Source organism: Erinaceus europaeus, chromosome 16, assembly GCF_950295315.1.
Source record: "Erinaceus europaeus chromosome 16, mEriEur2.1, whole genome shotgun sequence".
NCBI lineage: Eukaryota > Metazoa > Chordata > Mammalia > Eulipotyphla > Erinaceidae > Erinaceus > Erinaceus europaeus.
In genome coordinates, this window is record NC_080177.1 from 79,834,343 (window position 1) to 79,855,391 (window position 21,049).

General features: G+C 46.5%; 1 protein-coding gene across 1 annotated transcript in view; it reads right to left on the bottom strand.

The window, feature by feature from the left end:
- Positions 1-16,023, bottom strand: part of TTC9 (tetratricopeptide repeat domain 9) — a 46,336-nt gene extending 30,313 nt beyond the window's left edge. The window contains exon 1 of the mRNA XM_060175543.1: positions 15,190-16,023. Within this exon, the coding sequence (XP_060031526.1) occupies positions 15,190-15,628 (439 nt within the window). The 5' untranslated portion in view covers positions 15,629-16,023. The remainder of the gene's footprint in view (positions 1-15,189) is intronic.
- Between the last annotated feature and the right edge of the window lie 5,026 nt (positions 16,024-21,049).

Here is a 21,049-nt window from a genome sequence, read left to right on the forward strand (position 1 = left end):
TCTGGCCTAGAACCGCCCCTTTGAACGGTTTGAAAACGGACAGGGTTTAGATGTTGTGCTGTGAAGAGTCTCAGCAAGCATCTAGCACAAGATGATGCATGAACAGGTCTCCTTTCAGTCTTCTCTGGTGTGGGCGGGATTTCCAAGACTTGGACATTGACACCTGTGCCATTTTTTTCTCGACACTCGAGGCCATCTCGGCCAGTTTATATCTGGCCCAGCTCTCTTTCCTTCCTCCTGGGCAGATTCAGACTGTCACTGCTGTGCTACTGAGCTCATAAGAGAGTCGTCTCCCCCCCCCCCCCACACACACACACACTATAGGGGATCACCCTGCCAGGATCAAGGTCTTTGTTTGAACTAGAGTGGTGGGCAGTACAGTGGGGGTGGGTGGGTGGAGGGAGTGGTGAATTCTATTGTTCAGGTTTAAAGACCAAGTTCAGGGGTTGGAATCATTCTGCTGGACATAGTCAGTGATACCATCTGACAAAGACAGACAAGATACAGACAATATCTAGGATGGCGTTAAAGTTTTGTTTAAGGGACCAGGCAGTGGCGTACCCAGTTGAGTGCATATGTTAACATAAACAAGGACTGGGGTTCAAGCCCCCACTCCCTACCTGCAGGAGGGAAGCTCCATGAGCAGTGAAGTAGCACTGTAGACAGCTCTTCCCTCCCTCTTTCCCTCTCCCTCCCCTTTGAATTTCTGTCCTATCAAATAAAAAGGAAGAAAGAAAGAGCAAAGTTATATTTATAGGGTGGATTTTTCTCAGGAAAATAAAATCACCCACATTTTCTTTGCGCAGATAAACTATCATCAATTTTCCTAAAGAATAATAATAATAATAATAATAATGCTTATAGTTAGACAAATCAAACACTACAGATTAAAAATAAGCTAGTGAGCTGGTCGGTAGTGCAGTGGGTTAAGTGCACATGGTGCAAAGTGTGAGGACTGGTATAAGGATCTGGGTTCGAGCCCCTTACTCCCCTTCTGCAGGAGGGGGGGTCACTTCACAGGCAATGACGCAGGTCTGTAGGTGTCTTATCTTTCTCTTCCCCTCTCTGTCTTCCCTTCCTCTCTCCATTTCTCTCTGTCCTATACAACAACAGCAATAACAACAACAATAAAACAACAAGGGCAACAAAAGGGAAAAAATGGCCTCCAGGAGCAGTGGATTCGTAGTGCAGGCACTGAGCCCAGCAATAATAACCCTGGAAGCAAACAAACAAACAAATATAAGCTAAAGTTACATGGATTAAATGTAAATCACTTGACTAATGAAAGACACTAATCTGAAAAGCTACATAGTGTATGACCCCAAATAGAAGACATTCTGGAGAAGACTAACTGTAGAGAAAATAGATCAGGGTCTGGGGGTGGAGAGTAAGAGAGAAACAGGCAGAGTATTGAGAAATTTTAGGAACGTGAGCACACTCTGTATGGCTCCCTGGTGATGAAGACATGCACTGTGATATTACCCACGCCTACAGAACGCACAATGTAAGAGGGAGCCCCAGGGTGACTATGAGATTCAGTGTAGGTTCATCAGGTGTAGGGGAGATAGCATAATGGTTATGCAGGAAGGCCTTCATGCCTGTGTTCCAGGTTCAAACCCAGGTACCATCAGAAGCCAGAGGGAAGCAGAGCTCTTGTGAAAGCAAGCAAACAAAACCCCTTTAGATCGGGTCTAAGAAGTTTGCTACTCTGGTGGGGAACACTGAAGAGGAGGGAGTTGAAGGGTGTGTCAGAGTCAAGGGACATGAAAATTTCCTTTTCCAATTTTTCTACAAAATGTATCTAACAATAAGAAAATCTTCATAGTATTGTTAAAATTCAAAGTCTCTTTCCCCAACTGATCTACCCTGTTCCTTTCTTCAAGTGACGTTAACCAGCTTCATAGTATGACTTCAGATAATCTTAAATGTTAACACTGCAATAGTAGATATGTTTTTGTAATCCAGAGGGAAACATAAAGTGGTCTTCCTTCCTTTCTTAAGGCCCTGGTCCCCACCTGTAGGGGAAAAGCTTCATGGGTGGTGATGCAGGTCTGCAGGGGTCTCTCTCCCTCTCCACTCCCTCTTCCCTCTAAATTCCTCTCTGTCCTATCAAATAAATAAATAAAGAGAGAGAGAGGTTAAAAAAGCATACAAAATTAAAAGGGGGAGGGACAGCTAGAAAGAGCAAACAGCCCATTTGGGGATCACTTAAAACCTGCAGCTTTGAGCACACTCTTGTCTGCTCCACATCCTGGTCTTCCTTTCACACTGGAGAGCCGTCCTTTAGCCTTGAGTGGCACACTGTCATGATTGATACTTTGGCTATTGAAAGTCTGGCTTCAACATGTTTTAAAGCATTTCTGCTTAAGAGCCACTCAACTTGTTTTCCTGGAAGATACAACATGAAACATCATCTTCTATTTTGGGAAACTCAGTCCATGGGGCCAGGAGGTGGCTGAGCGGGTAGGATGCCTACCTAGCATTCTTGAGACCTTGAGTTAAACCCAAGAATGTTGCACGCTGCACTCTCTCTGTCTCTTTCTAACTCACTCTCATGAAAGAAATTTAAAAATTGGGAGTCAAGTGGTAATGCAGCGGGTTAAGCGCAGGTGGTACAAAGCGCAAGGACCAGCACAAGGATCCTGGTTCCAGTCCCCGGCTCCCCACCTGCAGGGGAGTCACTTCACAGGTGATGATGCAGGTCTGTAGGTGTCTATCTTTCTCTCCCCCTCTGTCTTCCCCTCCTCTCTCCATTTCTCGTTGTCCTATCCAACAATAACGGCATCAATAACAACAATAACTATAATAATAACAAAAAAACAAGGGCAACAAAAGGGAATAAATAAATATTTTAAAAATAAATTTAAAAATTGAGCCAAGGAAGTGGCTCAGTAGTAGAGTTTGTGCATGGAATCCTGCTTGGGTCTCTGACATCATCTAAGAAGCAAAAGAAACTGACCCCAATGTCTTCCAGAATGTTCTTTCCTTGGAAGCATTCCATAAATTTCAATTCTCACATTCTTTCTCAGAAGACTGTCTTCAAAGCCATATTTATAGCTTAAGATCTGATCTAGTTCCAGATTTATCAACCAAGGTTTTGCCCAAGGAGTAGCTTCACATGAGCAATGGCGTAAAAATCTTCTGGCAAGGTATCTTCTGGTTGACTGAGCATCCTTTTTAAAATTAAAGTTTCATTGACCTAGATTATTATGTAAGTTGTAAGTATACAACATTAAAACTCCACATCTATCTACACAACATCATATCTTTACATTTTTACTTTCCTCACATATATTTTATTTGATGTTTCACTTGACAAATTATTGTCATTTTAATTTTTATTACTTTTGTCTTTTGATCTTCATGATTGCTTTATAAATGATTCATCCAGTAACTTTAACATACACAGACGTACATCCACACACACAGTCTTTTCCAAATGAGTCTTTAATATGCTTTCTTGTTCTAATTCTTTTAAGGAAGTCTCCTTAACATTTCTAATTCCCTCTAGGCCAGCTGATTTAGTGGAGATGAACTCCTCTAAGCTTTTGTTTATCTGAGAAACTGAATCTCTCTTTCAATTCTGAATGATAACCTTGCAGGAATAAAATTATTGGTTAGAAGTCTTTTTTTTTTTTTTTCCTTTCAGCACTTTGAGTATGTCATGCCATACAGGAGCTCTTGTGGAAGACAGTGCTGGTTGCCATCTGAGTGTCCCTCACAGATAATCAGTTGTTTTCTCTTGGTGCTTCAGTGATCTTGCTCTGATTTCATTTATTCTGTCTCTTACTGGGGCTCTCTTTGGCTTCCTGTACACCTAGATGGCTGCTTCCTTCTGCAGACTTGGGATGTCTTCACCCTTATCTCAAATAATTTTCTCTTCTCCTTCTGGGAATTTGATAAAGCAAATATTGTTTCTTTGGTGTACTTCCAGGGATCTCTTAATGGATCACTACTTTCTTTTTTTAAAATTTTTTATTATCTTTATTTATTTATTAGATAGAGACAGCCAGAAATCAAGAGGGAAGACAGAGAGGGAGAAAAAGAGAGACACCTACAACACTGCTTCACAACTCGCAAAGCTTTCCCCCATAGGTGGGAACCCAGGGCTCAAACCTGGGTTGGATCACTTCTTTCCTCCTTCCTTCCTTCCTTCCTTCCTTCCTTCCTTCCTTCCTTCCTTCCTTCCTCCCTCCCTCCCTCCCTCCCTCCCTCCCTCCCTTCCTTCCTTTCTTTATTATTGGACAGAGAGAGAAATTGAGAGGGAAGGGGAAGATAGAGAGGGAGAGAGACAGAGAGACACCTAAAGCCCTGCTTCACCACTAGTGAAGTGATCCCCCTGCAGATGGGGGTGAGGGGCTTGAACCTGGGTCCTTGTGCACTAATATGAGTAGTGCTTAACCAGGTGTGCCACTGCCTGGCCCCCTGAGCCACTACTTTCTAAAATTCTCTTTTTCAAGGCAGGACAGTGTGGTGCATCTGGCTGAGCACACACACCACTACCGTGTGCAAGGACACAAGTTCTTTCTTTTTTTTTTTTAAGGCTTTCTTTTTTAAATCTTTTTTTTTTTACTATTTATTTATTTATTCCCTTTTGTTGCCCTTGTTGTTTTATTGTTTTATTGTTGTTGTTGGATAGGACAGAGAGAAATGGAGAGAGGAGGGGAAGACAGAGAGGGGGAGAGAAAGATAGACACCTGCAGACCTGCTTCACTGCCTGTGAAGAGACTCCCCTGCAGGTGGGGAACCAGGGGCTCAAACCGGGATCCTTCCGCCGGTCCTTGCACTTTACACCGCCTGCGCTTAACCCGCTGTGCTACTGCCCGACTCCCAAGGACACAAGTTCTAGCCCTCAGCCCCCCATGGGCAGGGGAGAAGCTTCATGGGCTATAATGCAGTGTTTCAAGTGTCTCTCTTTCTCTTTCGCTCTCTGTCTCTTCTTTCCCTCTCAATTTCTTTCTGTCCTATCAAATAAGAAGGAAAGAAAGGAAGAAAAGGAAGGAAGGGAGGGAGGAAGGAAGGGAGGGAGGGAGGGAGGGAGGAGGAAGGAAACAGTGTTCAGTGAGACCTGTGGATTCATTGTGCAGGCACCAAGCCTCAGCAACAACTATGGTGATAATTACAAATAAATAAATAAGTAAATCCTTTTTCCATGTTGCTTCTTTGTCTGGGTTCGATGACTTTATTTCCAGCTTGCTTATTCACTCCTCTGCTTCTGTCAGTACTGCTGCTGAATGCCTCTGTTGTCCATTTTCAGTTTTACTATTATATCCCTCATCCTTGCAAGTTTGGTTTGAATCTTTAAATTTTTCTATTTCTTTGTTAACATTCTCATTGTATTCATCCATTCTTTGGAGTTCAGAGGGTATTTTTAAAAATTTATTTATAGGGAGTCGGGCGGTAGCACAGTGGGTAACGCACACGTGGCGCAAAGCGCAGGGACCGGCATAAGGATCCCGGTTTGAGCCTCCAGCTCCCCACCTGCAGGGGAGTCGCTTCACAGGTGGTGAAGCAGGTCTGCAGGTGTCTGTCTTTCTCTCCCCCTTTCTGTCTTCCCCTCCTCTCGCCATTTCTCTCTGTTCCTATCTAACAACCATGACATCAATAACAACAACATAAAATAAAAATAAATAAAAATAAAATTAAAAATAGAACATAGGATAAGAGGGGTACAATTCCAAACATTTCCCACCACCAGAGTTCCATATCCCAATCCCTTCCACTGGAAGCTTTCCTAGTCTTTATCCCTCCGGGAGCATAGACCCAGGATCATTATGGGGAGCAGAAGGTGGAAGGTCTGGTTTCTGTAATTGCATCTCTGCTAGACATGGGTGTTGGCAGGTGGATCCACACCCCCAGCCTGTTTCTATCTTTCCCTAGTGGGGCAGGGCTCTGGGGAGGCAGGTTCCAGGACACATTGGTGAGGCTGTCTGCCTGGGAAAGTCCGGTTGGAGTCATGGTAGCATCTGCAACTTGGTGTCAGTCCTGGAACTCAAGGGCTGACATCACAGGCCTGTCGTCTGTGGACGCAGTCCAAAGTGAAGCATGTAGAGGTGGCACTGTCTGCATTGATCAGGCTGAGATCAGCAGATGCTGTATCAACTGGTGTGGGTCAAGAGAAGCCCGCTTAAAAATGAACCGTGTCCCAGAGGTCCCAGGACCGGGAGAAATAGGATTTTGTAGAGAATGTGGAGAATTCCTGCTGTCTTAGGGTTTAAGAAGGCAATAAATAGTTATTATTATAACAAAGTTATTTGGAAATTTGGCTGACTTTGAAAATCCTATTGTGAGGATTTTCTGTATCATACAAGACCTCACCATGATTTATGTCGTTTAATGCTATTCACATAGAGCCCTCCCTAATGTAGTGACACAGCTAGTTGCTTCTGGTCCAGACAGCATGTTTATAATGATTATTTTGACCTTATCATCAGGTGTTTTTGCTTGGCCCTGATTCTTCAGGGTCTTTTCTTATCTTACACTTTCACCTGAACCATGTTTTTCTGCTTCCCTGCTTTTGCCTGACTCTTTATACTCATTCTGTGTGCTAGGCAATATTTATCCCAGTCTTAAAAAACTGCCTTGTCCCACTGGACATATTCTACCTGGGGACAGTCACACTTTGCCACTGTGTCACAGTTGTGAGCACAACCTGAGGGATGAGGCTGTCAGTCTGGCCAGTCTGTAGTCCATGAGTGCCAAACAAGTGTGTGGGCATGTGGGTGCAGGAGTGGGATTGTCAACCTAGTCTGACAGCTCCCTGGTGTGTGGGTGGGGCTGTCAGCCCAGTCCTGCTGATGGATACATGAATGGAGCTGCTGGTTCACTCTGCTGTGAGGCTGAGCTATGTTGCTGGAGTTAGTGGGTATCGGAGGGATTTGCCCACTGGCTGAAGGAAGCTTCCAAAATAGTGTCCACTGTGCCTGTAATAGCAAGGTTGTGGGAGGTTTTCTAAAGAGTGTTCACTAGTGTCTCCAACCCTCAAATTGTCCTCCAAAATCCCATGTCTCCCAGGTAAGTGGCATCCTTTCACCTACTAAGCATTTTTTTTTTTTTTTTGCCTCCAGAGTTATTATTGCTGTGGCTCGGTGCCTGCACTATGAACCCACTGCTCCTGGAGGCCATTTTTCCCATTTTGTTGCCCTTGTTGTTGTTGTTGCAATTATTGTTGTTGCATAGGACAGAGAGAAATTGAGAAAGGGGGGGGAAGACAGAGAGGGGGAGAGAAAGATAAACACCTGCAAACTTGCTTCACCGCTTGTGAAGCAACCCCCCTGCAGCTGGGGAGCTGGGGGCTTGAACCTGGATCCTTGCAGGTCCTTGAGCTTTGTGTCCTGTGCGCTTAACTGGCTGAGCTACCACTCCCATCCACCCAAGCATTTTTCACACTAGTGTTTCTGTGTTTGCTCTTGGGGTGAAAGAGTTTGCATGTGGACCATTGAAGAGTAGATTTCCATTCCCTACAGTTGTTTAGTTTTCCTGGACGGATTTCCCATTGGCCGTCAATGCAAGACATTCCAAGGGCTTGTTTCCACTGTATAGGTTCTAAGGGCACAATACCCAGCCCCACAAAGCTCTGCACCTTGAAGCTCTCTTCCAACTGTGCATTGCTGCAATCAAGTGTCCATGAATTGTTTCATGGCCAAGAGTGCACCTGTCTTTCCTACCCATCTTGGGACTTCCTTTGTGTCCTTTTTTTTGGTGGGAGTTCTATTCACCCAGTTTTCAAGTCTTCTGAAGAAATTATTCCATACGTAGCTGTAGATTTGTTGTGTCCATGGGAGGCGATGAGAGTTCAGAGTTCAGGTTCTTTTCTGTGTCACAGGTTCAGCTGGAATCTCATGACTGAGCATCTTCAGGTCCTCTCCCCCCGCACCTCTCTCTGTCTCTCTCTCTCTCTCCCTCCAGGGTTATCACTGGGGCTCAGTGCCTGCACCACAAACCCACTGCTCCTAGAGGCCATTTTTCTACATTTTATTACATAAGACAGAAATTGAGAGAGGATGAAGAGATGGAGGAGAGTGAACGATAGACACCTGCATACCTGCTTCACTGCTTATGAAGCTAACCCCTGCAGGTGGGGAGCCGGGGACTGGAACTGGGGTCCCTGCGAAGGTCCTTGAGCTTTGTACAGTGTGCACTTAACCCAGTGTGCCACCACCTGGCCTCCAGGTCCTCTTCTTTCTCCTTCCTTTAATCAATTACATCCCCCTGCCCCCATCACCCAGAGTACTACTTAGCTCTGGCTAATGGTGGTGCAGAGGGCTGAACCAGGGACTTTGGAGCCCAGGCATGAGAGTGTCTTTGCTTAACCGCTCGCTATGCTGTCTACCCCCCACCTGAACCCACCCCCTTTAATCACTTCTTACCCCAACTATTCATCTTCTGGTTAGCAAGTCACTGCTTGTCTCTAGCTTTTGACATCCTTTCATTCCCTACTTCTCACATGTCAAATGTACCCACCTACAGCTTTATTCTCTGGCTCCACACCAACTTATGCTGAGCGCCCTCTGTTGTAGACTCTACCTCAGAATCTCTGCCTAATTTTGTCCACATTAACTGTATTCTCTTAGTGACCTTCTGCTGTCCCATGCAGGGCTGGCTTGACGTGTGGGTGATCTGTACAAGTGTGCTGCAGTCTGTGGGCAAAGGCTCTGCTGCTGCCATGAGATTTGTATCTTTTTTATAGATAGAGGCAGAGAGAGTGTGTGAAAGAGACCACAGCATCGAAGCTTCCTCCACTGTGGTGGAGATCAGACTTGAACCTGGGTCATGGTAAACCAGCACGTTATTAAGTGAGCTATTTCTCCTGGAATTTGTAGTAGTTGTTTTTTGTTTGTTTGTTTGTTTTGTTTTTGCCTCCAGGGTTATTGCTGGGGCTTGGTGCCTACATGACAAATTCACTGCTCCTGGATGCCATTTTTTTCCCATTTTGTTGCCCTTGTTGTTGTTATTGTTATTGTTGCTATTGATGCTGCTGTTGTTGGATAGGACAAAGAGAAATGGAGAGGAGGAGAAGACAGAGAGGGGGAGAGAAAGACAGACACCTGCACACCTGCTTCACTGCCTGTGAAGTGACCCTCCTCACAGGTGGGGAGCCAGGGCCTTGAACCGGGATCCTTACACTGGTCCTTGCACTTCGGGCCATGTGCGCTTAACCCACTGCGCTACCACCTGACCCCCTTTTAGTAGTTTTATCTGTGGCTTTTTTTTGGCAAGCGAAGCCCTATAGGGCAACAGAGCATGAACACTAGCAGAGGCTACAGCACACTGACTCTTTGAAGCCCTGCTTGCATATGGTATTCACAGCGTCCTGTAAACAAAGAATTCCAGTGTCTCTACAATGCACGAGAGGGTCAACAAGACCCAAGCTGAGTATAAGGTAAGAGCATTAGGTCCATAATTCACGCAGCAGATATGCTGACAGCCCTCAAAGGCATTGCTTGCTTGCTTGCTTTTTTTTTTTTTTTTTGCTCCAGGGTTATCGCTGCCACTATGAATACAAATCCACTGCTCCTGGTGGCCATTTTTTCCATTTTATTGGATAGGACAGAGAGAAATTGAGAGAGGAGGAGGAGAGAGAAAGATAGACACCTGCAGACCTGCTTCCTCACCTGTGAAGCATCCCCCCTACAGGTGGGGATTAGAGGCTCGAACCTGGGTCCTTGCTCATAGTACTATGTGACCATAACTGGGTGTGCCAGCACCTGGCCCCCCCTAAAGGCACTGCTTCCCATTCAACCCCAAAAATGTTCCAAATGCAGGGGATTTTAACAGCAGCAGTGTTCTAAGAAATGCAGATCACCTGAAGCCTTGTTCATTCCTTTCTCACTTGCATCACTTCCCTGCACTGACCATCAACCTGCTCTGGCACGTGATGACAAAGCAGAACAGTAAAGCAGCCGGCTGTTCCCTTCCCTCCCCGTACTCTTCAGAAAGCCAAAGCTGGTTGAGAATGTGCAAACAAACCAGTGAAATAAAAGCACTGAGTTCATTTTGTCAGCATGTCCACACTGGTGATAGGAGTGAACTCCACGTGCTCACTCCAGAGTGGGAGCTGTTGGATGGGCATGATTTCACACACAAGGGAAGGCTCTTCTACTTGCCTGTGACAGGCATCACGATATGTCACACACTACAGTCTGAAGAACAGTCAAAGTCACACCAGACTTTACCACATTCTTGTAATGACACCAAAGAGCAAACAATGCCACGTCAAGTTAGGAGAGATCATGAAAGAAAGGGGGTAAACAAAAACAAAAACACCTTTTTAAGACCTTTAATAACATTTTCCCCTGCTTTTGAAGAAGGAGTCCACATTTCCATTTTGCACTGGGCTCCAAAAATCATACAGCTGACCCTGAGTCCCTAAGACTTCAATTCATGTCCACAAGCTGGTTTCCAACCTAGACCTTTTCCAGACCTGTCACAAATCTATCCTGAAGTTTCATCTGGGATCAAGGGATGTTATGTCTCCCAGAGATGGAGAAACAAAGGTAAAATGCAGAACGTGGTCCAGGCTTATCCAGTGTCATAGGATGCGTCAGGCCTAGAGGTGTGAGTACACTCTCTTGCAGCCTTTAGATCCAGCACCATGCATGGTCTGTCATCTCCACTGCTAACATTTGAATCTTGAACATCATTTGAAAATACCAAAGTCGTTATGTATTACAACCTTCTGATCAGGCCTCAGCCCCAAAGAGTTAGAGCAAAAGGTTCTGCCCTCAAAGTGGTTCTGCATAGAATGTTACAAGGCCCCAGAAGAATTCTTATCTTGTTCAGGGTTAACAAGCTGAACAGACTGGGACAACTTTTCTTTGAAGCCTTAGTGAGATTCAGATTTTGACATTTCCCCAAGTAGGTTAGAATATCTTTCCTAATCATTTTATCAAAGTCATTCAAAAATCTGAAGGGACAAGAAGCTTCTCGTGTCTTTAACATTATTTTTAGAGAACAAGACATACAAAATCAAGTCCAGGTAGCTTGTATCACTAACTAGATCACTTCCAGTTAACCAGAATGTCTACAATAGTTAGAATAGATTACAACCATGGGCAAAACTGAGGACACATTTTCCCGTGACTTCCCTTCAGTCATGGAATACATACACTAACATCAGTTTGGGCACTCCAGCTGCCCCTTCCTATTCCTTCTCATTTTTCCCCCACCAGGGTTATCACTGGGACTTAGTGCCTGCACAACAAACCCCCAAGGGTGATTTTCCTCTCTTCTTTCCTTCTTTCCTTCCTTTGTTCCTTCCTTCCTGCCCTAGAGTGAAATTTAGAGAGCAGGGGAAGATAGAGAAGGAGAGATAAAGAGAGACATCTGCAGACTGGTGTCACTACCCACGAAACTTCCCCCTTGCAGGTGGAGAGCAGACACTTGAACCCGGGTCCTTGAGCATGGTAACATGTGCGCTCAACTGAGTATGCTGCTGGCCGGCAGGCACTGTCTCCTCCTTCTCCTTGAGAGTACAGAGACCCACTGAACCTTCACATCAGTCTTTCGTTTAGTGCTGAGAGGCCCTTAGTAACACAGATGGATCCTCTAGGGACTTCAAGACTAGTCCAAGTTTATCTTCCAAGCACAGCTGTGAAGAAGGAGAACAGGTGCCTACTGCTCCTGGCTGAAGCTCGCAGGGCAGCTCAGTCAGCGCAGCAAGCTGGATAGAAGGGCTGTTGCCTATTGGCAAGAAAAGGCCTGCAGTTGCTGTCTCCTTTCTAGTGGGTACGAGGGGGAAAGATGGCTTGTAGGTCACACGACACCACTCTGCCTCTGAGGACAGTAACAGTGAGCATTTTTCCTTCCCAGTCCACCAAATAGTCATTGTAAACACACAGTGACAATTTTTAGGTTGTCATTTAAAAGAATTTTCATGAAAGCATTTCAGTGAAATGTAGAAATGCTCCAATATCTCGGTGGAACTAAAAACAGATACAGGAGCTTCTTGCAAACGGCTTACATTTATTTATAGAAAAAAAAAATACAGGAAGGGAATATAACACACTGAGTTTTTTTAGGTGGCGGAACTAAAGGTAGTTTTGTATTTTTTATTTTTATATTATTTATTGGATAGAGGCAGAGGGAAATTGAGAGGGAAAGAGGAGACAGAGAGGGTGAGTGACAGAGAGACACCCGCAGCTCTGCTCCAGCACTTGTGAAGCTGCCCCCTGCAAGTGGGGACTGGGAGCTTGAACCTGGGTCCCTGTGCACCGTGATGTGTGTGCTTAACTGGGTGTGCTACTGCCCATCCCTGCATTTTCTTTTTTAAGAAGAAAAAGAATTAAAATTTCGGTTATTTTCTAAAACAAATGCATCTCTTCTAGGTATGTATTACTTTTGTAACCCATCAAGAAATAAGGATTACTTATTAGCTAGAACTTCTGAGCTAGCTGTGACTGACTTTATAGTTTGTCCCTAAGGAAACCAACAATGGTATTTATTTCTCTCCCACACCCCTCCCAGATGACTTCTACATAGGCCCCTTTTCCCAGCTGAATTCTCTACACAAGATCCATGGATCCTAGCTTTGACAAGACTGCCTAGCTTGTAATTACTTTCTTTCTGTTTTAAGAGAAACAATATTAGGAAACAGCCCTGCAGGAGCTTGAATGGAGATAGATACTACTCTCTCTTTCTCCTGATTACTAGGGCTGAAGGCTTCCACTCAGAAATTCGCTCCTAAGCAAAGCTCAGGGGAGACAAGAGCCTAGAGGACACTAACTGCTTCAAGATGTGTCGACAGGAACATTGACTTTGGACTTGAGTGGCTCTGCTCTTTTTTTTTTTTCCACTGCAAAAACAATGATCATATTTCTTTTGTCAAGCTTTCTTTTTGTTTTACAGATTAAAAGACAATATATGCAAAGTGCCTACCTAGCACAGTGCACATAAGAAAGCATTTGTGTGTGGTGAGTTCAGAAGGGGGTGGCATAGGGGGACAATCTTCAGTAAAAACCTTCCATCCTGGGGGTGGGTGGTAGCACAATGGCTTAGGCACAAGTGGTGTGAAGTGCAAGGACCTGCTTAAGGATCCTGGTTCCAGCCCCCGACCCCCATCTGCAGGGGAGTCGCTTCATAGACGGTGAAGCGGGTCTGCAGGTGTCTTTCTCTCCCCGTCTCTGTCTCCCCTCCTCTCTCCATTTCTCTCTGCCCTATCCAACAACAACAACATCAGTAACAATAATGATAAAACAACAAGGCCAACAAAAGGGAAAAAATAGCCTCCAGGAGCAGTGGATTCGTGGTGCAGGCACCGAGCTCCAGCAATAACCCTGGAGGCAAGAAAAAAATTAAAAAACAAACCAACCAACAAACAAAACCTTCCATCCTCTCACCGCTGAAGTTTTCCAAGATGCGGGGAGGGGAGGAATGGAGGTACTGTCCAGACCTTAGCCCTGCCCTGCCCAGGCTTAACAAGAACATATCTTGGTTTCACTATGGAAATGTAACCACTTCTGGGGGCAGCCAGGAGGGGAGGATCCAGGCAGGGCTAGCCACAAAAGCAGCCAAAAGCATAGGGTGAGGGGCAACCCCAGACTGTCCGCAGATCTGACTAAATATAAGACTCCATTACCACCCTGAAATCACTGCATTAGTGATCCAAAGTGCTTCTCCTCCACCCAGGGCCACTCTTCCCTTTAACTATTCATCAGGCTATGATGGGTACGGCCAGGGACTTACAGGAATCAAGCCATATCTGGCCATGGATCAAAACATGCCATCCTCGAGGTCTTGCTACTAACTTTTTATCTGCTGCTGTTGTAGCTAGCTTGGCTACCAGCACCCCCATATTTCCACAACTGCTACTACTTCACTTACGATTCATCCCTTCAGCTTGCAGTGCTTCCTTCCTGGTCTGAGTCTTGCCTGATTGAAGAGGATACTGGCCACAGCACTACATAGCAAGGGGACAGTAAATTCTGCACTTCAAACCTGGGCAGAATTCGTTTTGTTTGTTTGTTTGAATCCCCAATGGCCTGGACCAAGACATATCACCATCCCTGGCCATTGTACACAACCCTACTCTGCCACTTTAGGCCACTTCAATGGGGGTGAGGGTTATAACTGTCTAACTTGGTCAGAGGGGCTGAACCAAGCCAAAGTCTCACCAAATGAGGTGAGAAATGAGGAGAGAATGTTTTCCAAACATTAGGCCAATACCTCTGCTAATACAGTTCTGCAGTTTCTCACAGCCAGGCCCTTTCAGGAAAGACTCAGACTCTTTGTTTTTTAAGAGACTTCAATCTCCCTGTGGCAAAGTTGAACTCTGAAATATGCCTGACTTTGATTTTCATCCCCGAAGCATATCTCACCTTCCGATGCCACTAAGTCACCCTCCCAGCCCTACCCCCCAAACCTCAGTTTAGCTGTGGGCCCAACCGTGCACAGAGCGAGAACGTGGAAGGGGTGGAGGAGAGAGCACAGCTCAGATCAAGCCCATCCATGAACTAGCCTCCTGTTCAAGTGCCCACTTCTCGTGGCAGCCTGGACCAGGCAGAGCTCCGAGAGAATAAAGTGACATTTTGGAATCCATTTTGCTCCAGGTGTTGAAGCCCAGGTGGCGAACTGCCCTTTGCTACTAGGGAACAGATCTTACCCTCTGGGAGGCGGTCATCTGGGGATGGTTGGTGGGGAGTGTGTGTGTGTGTGTATGTGTGTATGTGTGTGTGTGTGTGTGTGTGTGTGTGTGTCTGGGTGGTGGTGGCAGTGATAACTAAGGACAGCACCCAGCTGGGGTTCTGCGGTGGGTGGGGGTGGTTCCCCCTGGGGGCTGCTGCTCGGAGCCTTTGGATCCAGGTCACCGGTGAGCAGCAGACAGTATTATCGTATTATCGTAGCAGGTGCCGCGAGGCCAGCGGTCAGGCCAGTTCTTTGGAAGGGGGGGGGGGCGAACAGAGATTTACTACGGATGAGGGCGATGTAGGGACGAGAGATGACAATGAGGTTTTTTTTAAGGTATCACCCTAAAAGTCTCACTTTTCCCCCAACGCCCCTGCCCCCCATGTCTCACCCCCCTCCCCCGAGCAGCGCCATCCCAGTGTCGCCTGCGCGCCGCAGTGGACGCCACTGACCCGACCCGGAGCCCTGGGGTGGGGCGGGGGGCAGGGGGACCCGCGCCAGGGTGTGGGTGCCGCGGGGCGGGCGCGGGGAGGGCGCGGGGAGGGGCCGGGGGCCGGCGGAGCTCACCTGCCAGGCTGTTGTAGCAGTCGATCTCGATGGCTTCCACCGTCTGGCTCTGCTCCTCCGACAGGCGGGCGGGACTGGGGGCCCCCGCGGGAGCCGCGGCGTGCCCGGGGCTCAGCCCCTTGAGCTCCAGCAACGCCCGGTGGTATTTGCCGATGGCCTCGCGGAATTTCTTGTCCTTGTAGCACTGCGCCCCTTGGCTCTTGAAGTCGTGCGCGCGCCGGAGGGACTCGGCGGGCTCGGTCGCCGCCCCGGAGTGGCCGCGCGTGGGGGCCGCTCCGCCCGCACCGGCTCCGGCTCCGGCTCCGGCTCCCGCTCCGCCCGGGGCGCACAGCGGAGGCGGCGGGCGCTGCGCCTGGCCGGCCGCGGGGGGACCCGCGCTGCCCGGGACGCCGGCCGCCGAGCCCTTCCCGGAGCCCTTCCCGGAGCCCTTCCTCTCCATGCGGCCCTGCGCGCCCGCCCTCCCGGGTTCAAAAGCCGCGGGCGCCGGCCGCCCACCTGGAGAGCCTCTCCGCGCCTCCCCGCCGCGCCCGCTGGCCTCGCGCTCCCATTATCCCCGCCGGCCCTGGGAGACTGTTTCCTCCTCCTCCTCCTCCTCCTCCTCCTCCTGCTTCTTCCCGTCCTCCTCCACCTCCTCCGATCGCCCTCCCCTTCCCTGCCTCCCTGCCTCCCTCCCCCACCCCCGCACCCTCCTCCCCTCCTCCCGCAACCTGCAGGCTGGAGCCACCCGGCCCGGCGCGCCCCGGGGCTGGCGGAGAGCGCGGGGACCCCCCGCACAGGTTGGGGTGGCGGTGATGGTTGCTGACCCGGAAGGAGCTTGGCTCTGGCCTGGGTGGGAGGAGGATTTAAGACAAAGACAGCCCGTTCTTTTCCCACTCAACCCTCGGAGAAGCGCCCAGTGGGAGAGACAACGGGGCGGGGGGTGTGTGTAGGGAGGGGGCACCCAGCGAGGAAACTGACGCCGCACTCTTCAGACAGGAAAAAGAAAGGCGATGGGAGGTCAGGGGGTGGCCGACTGCATGAGCGCACATGTCACAATGCGCAAGCACCCAGTTCAAGCCCCAGGTCCCCACCTGCAGGGGGAAAGCCTTGCGAGTGATGAAGCAGGGCTGCAGGTGTCTATCTCTCATCCTATTTTGCTCCCTTCCTCTCGATTTCAGACTGTCTGTATACAATAAATAGAGATAATAAAAATAAATAAATAAATAATGTGTGGCGGGAGGAAGGGACGTAGGCACCAGCCTTGTGGTTCCTCACAGTCAGACATCAGTATTTGTGCGGTGCCAGGGCCTCTGTTTTGTGCGTGAATGCAGGTGGTTGCTGAGTGGTGTCTTGGCTGGGGCGCCCAGAAGACCTTCTGTGCTTGGGTGTGAAGGGCGTGGTATTCCAGGGGTGGCCTTGCGTGGGCACCTCCATGTGTGGGCTGCTGTGCCGAATGAGTCACGGACATGAGAGGTGGAAAGCACCGCTTACCGTAGGTCATCCAGCTTGGTGCCAGGCACATTCGTTTGCATTTCCAAGGTAGTGGGATGCCCTTCCTCGGGAAGTTCCATCCTTACTTCAGTCGGTCTGCCTCTCCTGAGTACCAGCTATCTTCTGGGACTCTGCCAAAGCCAAGAGGCAGATAAAGATGGGCGAGCAGTGCTCCCAAACTTTGTTACTCAAAGTGTAGGTCGTGAGCCAGTAATATGAGTATTACCCGGGAACTGATAAGGGCAAAAGCAGGGACTGGGTGGTGGTTCACCCAGTAGAGCGTTACCATGAGTAAGGACTCAGGTTCAAGCCCCCAACCCCCACCTGTGGGGTGGGGCAGGGAGCGACACAAACAATGGAGCAGTGTTCTAGTTCTCTCTCTCTCTCTCTTTCTCACTCTCGCCCTTCCTCCTTCTATCTTTCACATTCTATCAAAAAGAGAAAAAAGAAGAAGAAAATAGCTGTCAGGAATGATGGTGTCATGCTGGTGTGGAGCCCTAGTGGTAACCCTGGTGGAGAAAAGGAAGGTAAATTTGCAAAACTCCAGCCCTACAGCCCAGCACGTGCCTTTCAACAAGATTACTAGGTGACTCCCCTGCCCAATGGAGTGTGAGAAACACTCCTCTAGAGGATATAAAAGTACAAAAAATTATAAAGAAACCCCAACTCTACATAGTCACCTAGATATACCTTAGTTCATATTTTTATAGAATTAATATTCAGTATTGTCTTTGCATCTATGTTTGTGTGAAGTGTTCTCTTAACAAACATGAGTGATATGGGTTGATATATTTACTTTATTTCTTGCTGTATTTACATAGATGCAAAGTGGTGTATAAATAATTCTTTTTAAAATTTTTTTTATCTTTATTTATTTTAAATAGAGACAGAGAGAAATTGTGAGGGGAGGGGGAAATAGTGCAGGAGAGAGACAGGGAGACACCTGCAGACCTGCTTCACCACTCATGAAGCTTTCCCCCTGCAGGTGCTTGAACCAGGGGCTTGAACCTGGATCCTTGCTCACTGTAATGTGTGTGCTTACCCAGGTGTGCCACCGCCTGGCCCCATAAATAATTCTTTAAGGCCTTATGTCAATGGCTTCATAATTGCACCCTATACCATATTGTATGTAACCATTTTTTCTATAGTCAGATTTGAGTTCAATCATTTGATATTATAAACAAAACTGAGATAATAAGAATAATAGATGTCACTTAAATAAAAAGTGCTTGCTTTGTAGCAGTCTGGGGTGAGGTCCTTAGCACATAATCCTCATAACAGTTCTGTGACATAAACTCTAGTACTGTCCCCATTTTGGACACCAGGTTACACTGCTAGTAAGTAGTGGCCTTTTTGGTTACTACCAGGACACTCCATCATCTGGGGGCCCTAGTTAGGGAATCACTGGATACCCACACAGATAAGGTGGGCCTAGACCTCCAATAGATCCCTCTCTCCACCATCACTGGTCACTTGCATCAGGAACGTCATCATAAGCCCTCTCGTGAGCATATGCAGGCCTTGCCCTCAGTGTAGAGCAGCACTGGTAGGGAGGCCCCACTCTCTGCAGGGAGGCTGGTCAGCCTGCTCTGCCCTTCAAGGAAGACGGGTCCTGAAATGAGTGTAGCCTAGAATGTTCCCAGCTGTGAACATGGACTGTGAGCTCAGACTGACAGGGACTCTGAAGTACACAGGCTCCTGTGCTAAATATGAATTCCTATGGATCCTAGATCATATCATGTGGATAAACTGTTAATTATATGTTTTCTTTAAGTTTGGGAGCTATTCTATTCTCTGCCCTAATCCAGCTTTCTAGCCCTACTCTTACCTCTGACACCTTCTTCCCAGACAATATTTTTAGTCTGCCTGCATGTTAGCTATCAAGCTCAAGCAGAAATTACTAAAGTCATGGGCTCCTAACTGCTGGGCACTTAACCTGTGAACTCAGGAGCAACAGGACATTGAGCTGCCCACAAGGACTCACCTGTGTTTGAGAGAAACACCTGGCCAGGAACTAAAGCCCTGTGGTCAGCTCAGGCTCCCACAGCTCGGGTAGGAAATAAATCCTGCGTGATTTTCGGAGGCATAGGAAGGGATTAGCAGCTGAAGCACTTTACTTCCCTGACCTACTAGTTAAAGCAACATAAAAATTACCTGAAAACTCACCAATTTACAATTGTGATTTTTTTGTTTTTTATTAGTGATTTAATATTGATTTGCAAAATTATGAGATAACAGGGGTGTAATTCCACACCATTCCCCACCACCAGAGTTCTGTGTCCCCATTCCCTCTACTGGAAACTACAGTAGTGCTCTCAAGGGCACAGGTACAGGTCAACTATTATTTCTATAGCTATCTGTTTTTATTTTTATATATTTGCCCATTTTTTTCTGTGGTCTTACCCACTCATCTTTTGAGGTCACACCTACACCTATTACTACTTCCAAATGTCCTTCATTTTTTCTTCTTTTCTCTTCTGATGGAAGTGGGGTTTTGAGCCCTCTGGTCATCTTTCCCTATTATTTCTCCCCCCTCTAGGACTATGGACCAAAATTCTTTATGGGGAAGCAGAAGGTGGGAGTTCTGGCTTCTGTAATTGCTTCTCTGCTGGATATAGACATTGGCAGGTCAACCCATACCCCAACTGAACCAACTAGAACAGGAACAGCAAAGAGACTCAGAATCAGCAGGAGCAAGGAAATCATCAAAATCAGAGCAGAAATCAATTAAATAGAAACCAGAGAGATAATTCAAAGGATTAATGAAAACAAGAGCTATTTCTTCAAAATGATAATAAAATAGATAAACCAATGGCTAGACTCACAAAAAGAAAAAGAGAAAAGGCTATGCTAAAAACAATCAGGAATGAGAAAGATGAAAAGAGTCATAGGAAAGGGAAATAAAAGACTCAATCCCATTTATAATCAAACCCTAGAAGATAAAATGCTTTGGGATGAATCTCACAAAGGAAGAAAGGAAGTGAAAGATCTTTACTGAGAAAACTATTGCACATTGTTAAAAGAAATAGAGACTGACGTACAGAAATGAAAGACTATTCCTTGTTCTTGGATTGAAAGAATAAACATTATTAAAATAGTCATTTGACCAAAAACAATCTACAATTAAAATGCAATATCTATCAAGATCCCAATGACATTTTTCAAGGAGACCGAACAGCTTGTTAAAAACAAAAACAAACAAACAAAAACACGAATAACCAAAGTATTTGTGAGAAAAGAGGGGAAAAAAAGGAGGTATCACACATCCCAACTACAGTTTAATTAACCGTAGTAATTAAAGCAGCATGGTACTGGAATAAAAATGAACACTTGAGTCAGTGGAACAGAATCAAGAACCCAGAAATAAGCTTACACATCTACAGCCACCTAATATGTGATAAAAGGGTCAAAAAATTCAATGAGGTAAAGAAGGGCTCTTCAACAAATGGTGCTCAGAAAACTGGACAGCCACATATAGAAAGGTGAAATTAGACTCACCTAACACCATACACAAAAATCAAATAAAAATGGATCAAAGAGTTGGCTGTTAGACCAGAAACTCTAAAATTTATTTTAAAAAAGCTTTGATGAAATTTTGTAAGATTTTCATGTCAAAGATACATTTAGAGGGAGTCGGGCTGTAGCACAGTGGGTTAAGCGCAGGTGACGCAAAGCACAAGGACCGGCATAAGGATCCGGGTTCGAGCCCCGGCTCCCCACCTGCAGGGGAGTCGCTTCACAGGCGGTGAAGCAGGTCTGCAGGTGTCTGTCTTTCTCTCCTCCTCTGTCTTCCCCTCCTCTCTCCATTTCTCTCTGTCCTATCCAACAATGACAACAACAATAATAACTACAACAAAAAAAAAAAACAAGGGCAACAAAGGGAATAAAAAAAATAAATATTTTTTTTTAAAAAACAAAGATATATTTAGAGACTCAACCCCTTGGGCATGGGAAATGAAAACAAGAGTAAATAAACAAGACTGCAGGAAACTAAAGAGCTTCTACACACTGAATGGAGGAGACACAGGATAACCAGGCAATATAGTAAATGGGAGAAGATATTTGCACATCACACATCCAATAAGTGACTGATGCCAAGCATCTATACAGAATTGGTACAGATCTACAAAAGAAGTAGAAATATCCCAATAAAAAGTGGACCAAAGTATGTGTGTGTGTGTGTGGGGGGGGGGTTAGCATAATGGTTATGCAAAGAAACTGTCAAGCCTGAGGATACTGAGTCCCAGGTTCGATCCCCTGCACCACCATAATACGGAGCTGAGCAGTGCTGTGGGAAAAAAAAATGGACCAAAGAATTAAAGTTTTCTAAAAAGAGAGACACATGGCTCACAGACACATAAGCAAATGCTCCATTCCACTTGTCATTAGA